Source organism: Lepisma saccharinum, chromosome 6 (genome assembly GCF_977018435.1).
Source record: "Lepisma saccharinum chromosome 6, izLepSacc3.1, whole genome shotgun sequence".
Classification (NCBI taxonomy): domain Eukaryota; kingdom Metazoa; phylum Arthropoda; class Insecta; order Zygentoma; family Lepismatidae; genus Lepisma; species Lepisma saccharinum.
In genome coordinates, this window is record NC_139234.1 from 65,327,554 (window position 1) to 65,340,814 (window position 13,261).

Genomic DNA, 13,261 nt, shown 5'->3' on the forward strand with positions numbered 1-13,261 from the left:
TTAGGGGGGGGGGAGAAGAAGAAAAAAACAGGTCACATAAGACATCTTTTTCGTCCCCTCATTTTGTATTATCGACCATAGTTATCTTTGAATTCTCTGTCAGGAATGTAGGGGTACAGCGTAATCTCAATTTTAGGTTTATCAGGAGACCAAAGTTAAAGAACTCAAAAATTTTGTGGTGATTTTGTACAATTTTGCTCAATTGTGACCATGAAGGTTGAATGTATGATATGGAAGGATGTAATATCTAGGAATTTAAAACTGTGATCCATTGTATTCACGGTCAAATCACAAAATGACTAATTTTTAATTTGGTGCCGAAGTTGCCAAAATTTCAACTATAGAAAATTTGCATATTATTTTCAGTCTTTGAATACAGAAGCATGATCCAGACATTTACATGATAGTAGACAACAGCTAATTTTATTTATATTTCTTTGCCCTATTTGAGATGGAACAAGAACAAGAAATTCTTTAGCCTGGAAAGTTGCAGCGAAAATCCAGAGAAAGGCTGGCAACATTGAGTGAATATTATTAGAGCATTATTCTGAGTTAGTGTTTTGCATTTGCAAATCTTCATAATATTTTTGGTGCTGAGCTATCAGTCTGAATTAGCATCCTTCACCATTTTGAGTCTGCTGAGTTGTGATATAAGTCAAGCTTCTCCGTCTTTTGTTCTTCTATCACTCCTCTGTTTCCATTCATATCTGTGTCTTTCTTTTGCCTTTATCCCACTCTTGCTGGCAGTTTTCTGTCATTGACTCAGCTAAGCCTTTGGCTGATGCCAGGGCAGCTGTTTTCGAATTTTCCTCTCCTTTCATAAAACCGCTATGGTATTTCAAAATTCAAAAAATTACATCTGATTAGAATTTCTTCTAGAGCATTCACGTTAATCTTTGTGTACTTTGCTTGTCTAGATATTATCAATAGTTTAATAGACTTATGCAGCCAATTTCTAGGCAACTTTGAGGGTGGAAATTTTCGTGATATTGTTTCAAATTATAATCTAATTTAATATAATCCATCTTATGTAATAGATTGTATCTCTCTTTTTAATTTAAATTAGCAAACTACACAAAGATTCACGTGAATGCTCTGGAAGGAATTCTAAGCATATGTAGTTTTTCAGATTTTTTAATATCATAGTGGTTTTTCGAAGGGAGAGGAAAATTTGAGAACAGGCATCGGCCAAGGTCCAACAGAGCCTTAATGTGTCTTATCATCATCTCACTGTACCTGTACCACTCTAACCAATCTCCTAATTTGACGAAGTTTCTCCTCTGTACATAATTACAGCTATATACTATTCATTATACAGCATGTTGTGCTTAGAGGAATTGAGAAATAATTGATAATTTGAAGTGTAAATACAGCGGAACCTAGATTTTAAGTTTTCCAGGGGACCCAAGCTGAAAGAACTTAAAATGCGGGAAAATGTAAAATCTAGGAAAATTTTACAGCATTTTGCTATGTTGGGGCCATCAAAATTGAATGTATAATGTGGGAAAATGTAACAACTGGGATTGTAAAAATCAGGGTTTCACTGTAATGGTTTATTACCACACCTTTTTCATAGCTTGATGTAGAAACTATCAGAGTTTAGGAAAATGGTCATGTCCACATTCTTACTATCACGTCATGTGTCTGTTGCTCTACTGAATAGTGCCATGCTCTTTCCCGCATTACACATTGTCATGCACAAGCACGTGTGTAAACTGAGAGTTTCTGTATCTGGTAAAATGAAAATCATAATATCTTCTTATTTTTAAACATTGAGCATTTATTTCTCGATCCTTCTAAGTGGAACACACTATGTATACTGTCTTGTATTTCATATACTCCCTCTGTCCCATAATTATTGTCCGGTACACTTTTGTTTGTTGTCACAAAATACTTGTCCAATTTTCAAACTGTGACATTTGTGTATACTGAAGAAGAAAAAGAAACACGGAAATGAGTCATACAACATTATTACTCAAGGATCAGTACAAATTGGCCGATCAAGTATCCAAAAGAGCATAAATAAAAAGTTACCATTTTGGCATACCGGACTATAATTATGGGACAGAGGGAGTATATGTTCTTGTTCCATATCAAGCTTATCTGCGATGATGTTAATTAATTTGCTCACTTAACTGTGTACACGAAGTGCATGTGTTCATTAATGTGTTTTGTTTTGTCCACAGCATCTGGAGAGGATCAAAGCAGCACTCCAAAGCAGAGGAAAGATGCTGTGCTAGGCTCTGGGGGGTTCCACAGCCACCCTCCAACCCCTCAGAGTACCGTGCCATCTCCCGGTGCTGGTAGCTTGAGTTCAATGCATGAAGAGTATGGAGATGTAAATAGTCCCAGTTGGCCTCGAACTCCAGCCAGTCCTGTAAGTACACAATGTACATGTTAAGAGAACTAGTTAAGACAAAACTTTTTGCAACAATAATTATGTCAGTATAACATAATATAGAGTAGAAAATACATTTATTTGTTAGTCATTGCAGTAGTTGCAATAATGAAAGCTATTTAGATGTCAAAGGGTTGTCCAAAAAGTATGTTCCAATGGGCTATTGAGAAAAACCAAGAATATAGTATTCGCAAACCATTTCTATTGCCGTACACTGCTTTTTGACATCGTCACCCACCATTATTGAGGCACTTCTTGTAGCAGGACACCAATTTTTCTATTCCCCCATCATAGAATGATGTTGCCTGTGAGGAAACTGTGTGGTAACGCTTTCTTTGATGTCATTATTTAACCTGTGGTCAGCAAGGATGTTTAGTGGACACAATTTTATGAAGAATACAGGGACAGTGACATAAGTGGTGAATTGTGTGTTCGCTCCAATCTTTTCTTCAACTGAAAGCACCAAGTTTTTAAGCACAACAGATGGTGATTCACTTCGTGCATATTGCCACATCCTTCCTTGAAGTCACACACACCATTATACCATTGAATCACTCATGGCATGTTCTCTGTAGATCTCACAAAGCTGGCAATAAGTTCCAGCCGGTTTCATGTTTCTCACATTTGAGAAACTGATTTCAGATTGCATTTCATGTTCAGGAGGTTCCTTGATTTTCTTAAACATTATAAACAAACAAAATGATGTGGAAGAACACTGTTTGAATGTGTGCAAATGGTGTCCTTGCATTGCCAAAGAACCAAGAAACACTACATGCATGTATGCCATCATGGCAGCATCACTGCAGTGGCAATATTTGCAAATGGAACTTACTTTCTGGATAGATATTCCTCTCATCATTTCAAGTTTTCCTTTTATTTACGGTGCATAAAATTTAATCATGCTAACAGAATTAGTGTTGTTTTGCCAAATAATAATTTAAATAAAAAATGTCTCACAATTTGACTAGTTTAAAACGTCCCAGTAAACATTGCAAAATTGTAGCATCATTTTTCATTTACATGTACAAATTCAGTGTTTTGGAAGATGTTTGGTTGAATTTGTTTCATGATGATCATTAAGCAAGTTTCTTAGAAATAATTAATGTTCAGTGTCGTTTTCACTTTTTAAAATTAGGAAGAAGTGTACTGTCGTGAAACTTGTTGATCCTCTTTTAGGATTTTGATATACAGTATATCCATTATAGTATTCTGAATAAATTCAGCATTAAATAGAATGGCAGATTTACAGTAGTGGAGAATTTTATTTTCCAAACTTTGTCAAGGTATAACCAAATGGAGCATGCATTAAGAAGCATCAAGTATTACTAGGAACGTGAATTTATGGATGTTATTTTTTTCTAACTTTTTGCTGTTATGTTCCTCAAATTTTGCAATTTTGAGATACAACCGATACTCATCATTCAAATGATACTAGTATTCAATCCATATTTATTCTTAGCTTTGTACTCACTTCAGAACTAAAGTACTCAACATATAATGGATTGAGACCCTAAAGACCCTTGTTAATTAAAAGAAGAAGAAAATGTCCAAAGAACCTTTGTTGTACTTAAAACTTGACTTGACATTATTTACTTAACATTCGGTTAAAAATATTTGATACTGTTCCTTCACTGTGAGATTAATGTCTATGAAAGTGAACAGTTGAGAAATTTATTTACATTGATAAGCACCTTTTTAATGTAAATCATAAACTGATCAACTTTAAGAGGAGAAAATAAACATGCATATGAGAAATAAGTTTCAATCAATGACTACATGATCAAATACTTTGAATAACTCCTTGCACTTACTTGGCATTGTAAACAGAAAGTGGTTTTACAGTTTCCAATGTTTTCAGAATTCCAAAAAAAGATTAATGTCCGCAGATGTTAATATACAGCGTGTTCCATTCAAACCTCCCACATTTCAATTCATCATTGAAAAATTGAGAGGCTTGACTTCTATGCTGATGATGACCACTACTCCTCTCTTTCCATGGTATTCCAATCTTGTTATGAAACATAATTGAATGCGAGTTGTACTAGACGAAAGAGAAACTCAAAGAATTTTATTTCATGACCTCGGAAGTTCACCATTCTCTCACTATGCAGCTCCACAATCGCATAATGCACAATGGCGATTCTGCAGCAACGTGCACAATCTGTATTCTTGTATGCAGAGACCAAATCAATCATTACACTGCAAAGAAATTACCATAGAGAATATGGAGGTTTTTGGCAACTGGAAGTGTTCTCGTCGTCGTGTTTCGGAGGAGAAGATGGAAGAAATTCGAGCGGGATTTCAGAGAAGCCCACGTAAATCACTTTGCCAAGCATCCAAGCAGTTCAAAGTTCAAACTTCGCACACCATGTCTTAATGGTTTTCCCATCAGGTGCTTCGCCTCCATATTCTCTCCGGTAATTTCTTTGCAGTGTAATGATTGATTTGGTCTCTGCATACCAGAATACAGATTGTGCACGTTGCTGCGAAGTCGCCATTGTGTTTTATGCAATTGTGGTGCTGCATAGTGCGAGAACAGTGAACTTCAAGGTCATGAAATAAAATTCTTTGAGTTTCTCTTTCGTCTAGTACCACTCTCATTCCATTATGTTTCAAAACCTTTTAACGATGATGACTTGAAATGTGGGAGGTTTGAACGGAACACACTGTATATGTACAATGTATCTGCCAATGCTTGCCCTTCAAATATGTGTATTTGAAAGTGCAATCACATGAGAGGTTTTCATTTTCTAACTTAGAAGGTGTGAACTTCAAGTAACATATTGTTGCTGTAATGACAGAAATGAGTTTGTTTCTTTGTAAGGATAGCTTGGATTATCTTCAGCATTGTTTTACCAGTACTTTTATCACATACTGTAATTTTATTTTGGCTATTAGTTTCTGTAGTTATTGTTCAGTAACAAGTATACCATCATGGGAGAGCGTAATAGTGATTTGTAGCCATCTTTCTTGTTCAACTAATAAGACTTAGTTCCTAGTATATTTGACAATCAGTAATTATGTGCATGTAAATGGTATGATATGGGATTCATCAAAAGTTCCTTATGGTTGACAAATTTCATTCTATGCGTTGAAACATGCTATATATATATATATTTTTTTTTTATATCGCAAAGAGTTAGTGTATTTTTTACATAGAATTCAAAGTGAACTTGATTATTATGGTTTGGGATTGGAAATTAAGATGGAAACTTGGATGAACTAAGGCTTGTGATAATATTAAAATTTCAGCAGTTTTTAATGGGCTCGTGGCGAAAAAAGCTACAAATGCTTTATTATATTTGCGATGTTCATCCAAGTTTCCCATCCAGTGTAACAATTCAAGTGCTTTTAACCTGCTAATAATGGTTTTATGTAAGCAGGAAGGTACCTAGAACGTGGTTGTGAACCTCACACCATGTTTTTCCATGTTTATTTTGCAGGTGTTTAACAGTCATGTGCCCCAAGACCCGTACCGATCAAAGGTTTTTATTATTTACATATTTCTTAATTCTTTTTTGCTTTAACCTTTTACTGTGCATTCACATTTCTGGTTCCTCATTGCTGTGGAATTGGTTAGGTTGGAGTCTTGAATTTTCTGATGGTTGCAGCCTGTACAAACTGGATTCCGTTGTGCACTTGTAAAAAAAAAAAAACAAAGCTTGCCTTCTCTCGTACTACCATATCTACAGGGTATGAGGAACCATCTTGGTGTCTAGTGGCATGTAGCATGTTGTGGGTCAGATAACTTGGTGAGAAAAAATGAACTAACTTCATGTGCAAAGGGTGGGGGTGAACTATGCAAATGAGGCGTGCTTGATGGAAATTACCCTCTGTCCTTTAGCTGTAATTATAGCTTCCGGCATCCCTGTAACCCTATTATTAGTCCCAAGCTTTTTATCAGCAAAGTTAACTTTACCGTTAGTAATAATTTACTTTGTTTTTGCTAACTGTAGTTTTTACAGTTTTTTCCTTAAATGTGCATATCTGTTAAATTAAAATAAAGTCTAAAAGCTGTGCATTTTTGTAGTATTAAAACGTTTTTTATGGTACTAAAAATATAAGATAACATCTTTCAATATTTGCTTGTTAGATAGAGCATGCTTCTTGTTCTTTGTACCATTTTCACGCATAATTGTTTACAATATAGTGGCCTATTCAAACTTTATAATTGAAGAGACCTATGTAACCAATTGAAAACTTTACCACAACTTTTTACATTGCAAATTCACGTCATTCGTTCAACAAACCAGTCTTGTAGAAAGGAACAAGTGGGCCAGATTGTTTTTCTTGTATAACGCAGGAGCATGAAGCAGAATCTTTTATTCCTTTTGTTCTTTTGCAGAAACCTGACAGTCTAAGCAAGCTGTACGAGCTGGACGACAGTCCTGATCGACGGATGTGGTTGGATAAGCTTTTGCAGTTCATGGAGGAACGAGGAACTCCTATCACAGCATGTCCCACCATCTCAAAAAACCCCTTAGATCTGTATAGGCTGTACTTATTTGTCAAAGAAAGGGCTGGCTTCCTTGAGGTATGTCCAACATCAGATCATGCATGTACTAGTGGCAGGTTCAGATTTATCGAAGTAGCTGTTGTTTTTGTTACAGTGTTTCTACTGATCATAATTTTCTTTATTAATCCTTAATGATGTATGCCTGTGTGGCTGGTGTAAAAATGCTTTGCGGGGCAATTTCTTTCCCACACAGGAAAATCAATTTTTTTTTCACTTCAAAGACAGGTGTTCCAGGTTTGAACCCTGGTCATGTGTGGATGTATGCAGTGAAACCTTGATTTTTGCTTTTTTCCTGGCTTCAGGACAAGTACACTTAATATGCAGGAGAATTTTATATTTTTGTACCTTATTGGAACATGAAAATTGAATGTACTAGGGGTGATCAGAAAAAAAGGTTACAAGGACCATAAATTTCAGTGTAGTTGTAGTAGTCAAGTAAATATGTGTATGTGTACCGATATTGTGTGTATATTGTTGCACGTGTAGGCATGTTCTTTTCTGACCATGAGTAGATGTGCAGTGACTGTTCAGAATGGCTCCATCTTTGGAAAATTAGTTAAAGACAGAATTGAGCATTGTGATTTGTTTTTTGTGGGCCAAAAATGTTTCTGCTGTCCATAGCACACTGGTGGACGTTTATGGTAAAGATGTCGTACCTTTGAAACAACGTAGTAAAGAGTTCTAAGTGATCCCATCAGTCAAAAAATGTTCTGGATACTGTTTTCTGTGAAGTATCTGGCACCTTACGGGTGGAATACCTCAAACATTCACACACTGTTAATGCCGAATCATACTGCCAGATACTTCAGCATTTGTGGGAGTCATCAGAAAAAAAAAAATGGCCAGGTCTTCTACACAGTGTAATGATCACTCTTTATGGTAGTGCATGTCTCCATATGCAAGTCAAACCATTGCCTTTTTTTTTGCGAAGGTTTCACTGGGAAACAGTCTGGATTTGGCACCAAATGATTTCCATCTTTTGTCTGCTCTAAAGGAACACATGTCTGGACACTCATTTCACAGTAGTGAAGACATGAAAACTGCTGCCTCCGGATGGAACCAAAATCTTGATGCAAAATGTTGATCGACCAGCATGAACAGCTTAATCTTACGCTGTGATAAGTGCTTAAGTAGGAAGGGTGATTATGTTAAGCGGTCATGCCATGTACCGACTTTCATCTCACACACAAATTTCCAGACTATAAACAGAACCCTGTCATTTACAAACTTTGAAGCCTGTTTTTCTGATCGCCCCTCGTATAATATGGGAAAACGTAAAATCAGTATGAATTAACTCACTCATTGTTCCAATTGATACCAGATTATTTTAAGATTGCATGACAGGCATCCAAATGACCTTTACCTGCAAGAAATGTATTAATAGAATTTATACATGTTGTAACTAATATAACACCTTCAAGTATAAATGTATAATATTTGGTGTATGTGTAATGTAGGAATGGGCCGATATGAAATTTTGACCAATACAGATAAAGTACTGATATGAAATTTACAGATACCGATAACTTATATTCTACCAATGTACCGATACCAATCCAATATAAAATCCCAAATGATAATGTGAAGAACCTGAATGGTTCACTGACCTCCTTAATAAATATGCGTTTCCACATGACTGTGAAAGAAGTTGCATATTTAGACATTTACTTTTTATAAAGTTGGGCATGGAGATTGTCCATAAAAATTATAACAAAATGGCAGAATTTTTGCACTATTTTATAAGATGATATAGATATATAGGATCGGTAAAATAATCTGTAATTGTACTTATAAACCAATACACCGATATGCCTATATTGGCCAATACCAATTAATCTGTCTCATCCCTAATATAAAGTGTGTGCATATATGGTGGAATCCCAATTTTACATTCAAGTGTCATGATCCCAACGAAGCAAAACATACAATTTTCCTGAATTTTACATTTTCTTGCATGTTAAGTTTTCCCCTGAAGAACATAAAATTGAGATTCCACTGTATATAGATAATGCTTGTATTAAGAATCATTCCTATTGAAAGTTGTTAAGTATTTGAGGGTAAATACTTGTTTTTCACGTTACTTTTATTTACAGCGATATTGTTTTGTGCATTTTGAGTTTTATAATTTGTAATGTTCATGTTTCAGGAAATGTGAAAATGCTGTAGTAATTAATATTCTGGAGTAAAGTGTTCAGTTATCTGCGAAACTCATTTGTTGAAGTTCTATTAATGCACAGGAAGCCACCAAGCAGTTCTTGCACTTAGTGGTGCTGCAGTTTGCTTCTTTATACAGCATTGTTGCCTACTTCCATGGCGGAGTTGTTGGCACAGCATGCTATGACACCAGGGGTTCTGGGTTTGAATCCCGGCCTGGACATGGGTGTTCTTTGTGAATGGCCCTTTCTCAATTTCATCATATCATCATTTATCTTCATCTTTGCAATTAGCCAAAGGTAGCAGAACATGCAACGTAAAATAAAAGAAATAAATCAATCTATGCAGCATTGTTGTCCAATGTTTGGTGAACTGCACCTCGGACAAAGCAGCTGTTGCAGAAAGAAGCAACACTACTATAGACTGATCACAAACAAAAGAACCTTCGGACAAAAGCCTTTGCTTGTCTTTCCCTCCAACCATTCAGCTTGGACCATGGAGAAACCTGCTCCATTCTACCCCTCCCCTCCATGTGCAAGTGCGATGCACAGGACACATGGTTCTATGCAGGTTCTTGTGCCTGTGGTCCCACTATAAGTGAGGTGAGTGTATAAGTTCCCTAGCAGATGGTGGCAGTGACCAATGAAATTAATAGCTTGGAAAGATCAGTTTCACTGAGAAGTGAGTACTTTATTCCAGTATATTAACATACAAAATATTAAATCTAACAAAGTTCTGTAGCAAGTAATAATTTCACTGTTTTCAGAACTACTCATTTTCATTAAAAAAAACAATATGTGGTAATGGAGTTAAGGTCAACATCATAATAGCAAGAATGCTAATTACGATAGTGATTGATATGCTTTATAATTCGTTCCTCATCAATTACTCTTGTTCTTTTGTAGAAAAAGACTGAGTGACTTTCTGATTATCTTGCAATTAATAGTTTTCTTCATAGACTTTTTTAAAAATATATTATAGTTGTATATCATCCTTTGCACCATGCTATGAACATATCAAATGAAAGAATTTTAAGCATTAAAGAAACAAAAGTTCATATTCTTCTCGTAAATAATTTTAATAATATTAAGATGATTGTTGCTACATGAGCAGTTGCAAAGATTTAAGCTATAATCTCACTTAATGCTTTTGAAGGTGGTTCTTGATTTTACTCTTGGTGTGATCAGTACCATGCTATAGTGGAACCACGAGCAAAACAACCTGCGCAGCCCCGCGACTCCTGTGCACCATACCCCCCACGAGTAGGGGAGGGGGAGAGTGGGCCATGCTTCCTTATGGCCCGAGGTGGAGGGAAGAAGGGAAAGCTGCGCGGGGACTTTTCATCCCAAGGTTTTTTTCCTTGTGGTCGATCTATATGGCCTAATTTACTCTCCAAGGTTATCCCCAGACACCTATAAATGAGAGGGTGTGTTCCCCAGAACTGCTTATGTAAGGACAACAAGAAGAGTTTTTGCCCAAGATAATCTGTATTTCCTGTGTGATAGACAGTTGCCCTACTGACTAAATTGCTATGCCTCTTTTCCAAGTAGAATTATTATTATTTTCAACAAAAGATAGTGCAATAATATATATTTTAAAGTATGAGTAGGAACATGTCATTGAAGATATTTTGCTCAAAAAATTTTAAAAGGGTCATCGAGGACTTATATGGATCATTTGGTTAGACCGTAATATTCATTTTTATAATGCTGTTCTGTTTTTCCCCCAGGTGACAAAGAACAAAACATGGAAAGACATTGCTGGTCAATTGGGCATTGGTGCTTCCTCTAGTGCGGCATATACCTTGCGAAAGCATTACACCAAAAATCTATTAGCGTACGAGTGCCACTTTGACAGAGGAGGTATAGATCCACAGCCTATTATTAATCAGGTTGAAGCAACTTCGAAGAAGAAAACTTCTAAAACAACTTCCGTACCTTCACCAGGTAAGGCTACCAACTGATTGGAGGTAAACGTAAGTAATTGCTGTAGAAGGTTTTAATTTGTGGCACATGTGCTATATTCAATTCAGTTCATGTTTTTACTTGAAACTCATATTGAAAACATTTTTACAACATTATATTTTTTCCCCCAAGAAGTTTCAAGCCTTCGTGTTAAACAGCAATTTTGTATTACCAAATTTGTTACTAGGATGTATTGTTAACCTTTTAAGAAAGGACTGTGTTAAATATTAGATTCATGCATTTCAAGTATCTGTTTTGATGACACATTAGCAAAGACCACTGAAGGCTCCAAAAAATGCATGTGAGTTCACGTGTGTGATGTCATGCGAGTTATGAGGTGGGCTGGTCCTTCAGTTGTGATGTGTACTATTGCATAGTAGTGGTCCATCAAAGTGAACAACAGACACACGTCAATGGAGGGGCATTTTTCTGTCCAAATTCAAAGTAGCTTTCAGAACCCCAAAAAAGCCCAACCCACTACTGGCCTTGCTAAACATATCAAATACAATAGCCATAAAATTCAAAAGGTTCAAGTCAAACACACTGCCCACATGCTCGTAGACACCAAAATCAAGGAAACTCATGCCATAATGCACTTCCCGCATGAGCTAAACATCGATAGCGGGCAAGTGCACCACACTTGGATTCCCCTACTAGAACAGTTATCGCCCGAAAATAGCAGACTACACAGACCCAGATGCACAGTTAACAACAGTGCACCTAGTGGCAGCGAGTGAACTACACACAAAAGACGCACGCCAAGCAACAGTACAGCAAGTTCCAACAAGGATGGTGGCAGTAGCCACTGAAATTAATCGAAAAAGAAAAAACAGCTTCGTGGATAAAAGTGAGTACTAGTTTCTCCGTATGTATATACTACCGCGTCTCTCTTTTCCCAATTATGAATTAACATAGTGTTTGGACCAGATACATCTGAATGTGAAAGGTTGCACAGATAAACACACCTTTAGAAAATCAACCATGTGGACAATCCACTACAATCATGCTCAGATGAACTTCTGAGACAGACTATAGAAACTGCCCCGTTGCAAATGCTTCTGCAGTACCCAAGAGAATGTGTATGCACCCCTCCATCCACTGCAGTTTTGGAACCTGGAAACCTTAAGTAGCAGGATACATAGCTCTTCTTGACCTGACTCCAGTTGTTTAGTGTGGTGATCTGAATCTCACACCAGTTGCTGTGTAAGTAATTCCCATGGGCAATTGAACCATCTTCATCAGGAGCAACTAGCATTTGTGAACAGACTTGTGTCCTCTTCTCACATGATAATGCTCATTCACCATGTAAGAATGCAACTAACACTGTAATTTGGGGAATCTCTTCCTCACCCTCCATATTCAGTAGACCTCTTTCCAACTAATAACACTTAATTCACCTCTTGGACCACCACCCGTCAAAGAGGCAGTTTCAGAGAAATGGGTGCAGTGGTTAGCTGTTTAATGTCACTGTCAGGACACTTTTTTCAGCATGGGATTCACACCTGCTTAGCATTTGCAGCAGTACCTAGACGTGGAAACGTACTCCTCTATGTGCATGCTGTTTTCTTAAGTTTATGTACACACATGTGAACATGTCAGCTACCTCCAAGACATTTTATCTGCACAAACCAAATATAAGTTGCATGTATATCTACGTTATTTTAAGTGGTTTTTCTTTTTCCTGAGACATTTTGTCCTGGTTTCCCAGAACATTCTCAAGCCAAGATAAACAAACACAACACACATGACTAGTCTACACTTCTGCTGGTTGAACTGCCAGCGAATGAAGTGTATTATTTATTTCAAAGTAAAATTATATTATTTTTGTTTGAATTCACTGTGTATAAAATGATAACAATCTCATGTTACTTGCAAACAAGTATATTAAAATGCATCAATTTCGGTAACTTGTTGACAATGTAAATGTATTTCCTTTTTTTGTGATTGTATTGGAGGTATTTACTTACCAGTGTTCAGTTCTTCATGTACTGAACTTAGTAAATTTTGCTGTCATCATACATATGTTTATTTCAGTTTCTCAATCGTAAAAGCAGTTACAGTAGAACATAGTTTACATTTTTTAGGGGATCAAGATGAAAAACCTAAAATGCAGGAAAATGTATAATCCTGGAAAATGTTTATAACATTTTGCTCTAGAGTATAATGTGGGAAAATGTAAAATCTGCTTTCTACTCTTCCGAGTTTCTAGAAACTCCCAATTTTTGTTGT

The 13,261-nt window shown here is 36.4% G+C and overlaps 1 protein-coding gene across 7 annotated transcripts in view; it reads left to right on the forward strand.

The window, feature by feature from the left end:
* Positions 1-13,261, forward strand: part of LOC145988834 (trithorax group protein osa-like) — a 232,428-nt gene that overhangs the window by 176,120 nt on the left and 43,047 nt on the right. For 6 of the 7 annotated variants that reach the window (XM_083124053.1, XM_083124058.1, XM_083124052.1 and 3 more), the window contains 4 exons: positions 2,187-2,377; positions 5,842-5,883; positions 6,744-6,932; positions 10,798-11,014. In XM_083124053.1, the coding sequence (XP_082980179.1) occupies positions 2,187-2,377; positions 5,842-5,883; positions 6,744-6,932; positions 10,798-11,014 (639 nt within the window). The remainder of the gene's footprint in view (positions 1-2,186; positions 2,378-5,841; positions 5,884-6,743; positions 6,933-10,797; positions 11,015-13,261) is intronic. The other variant, XM_083124054.1, reaches the window with a different exon arrangement.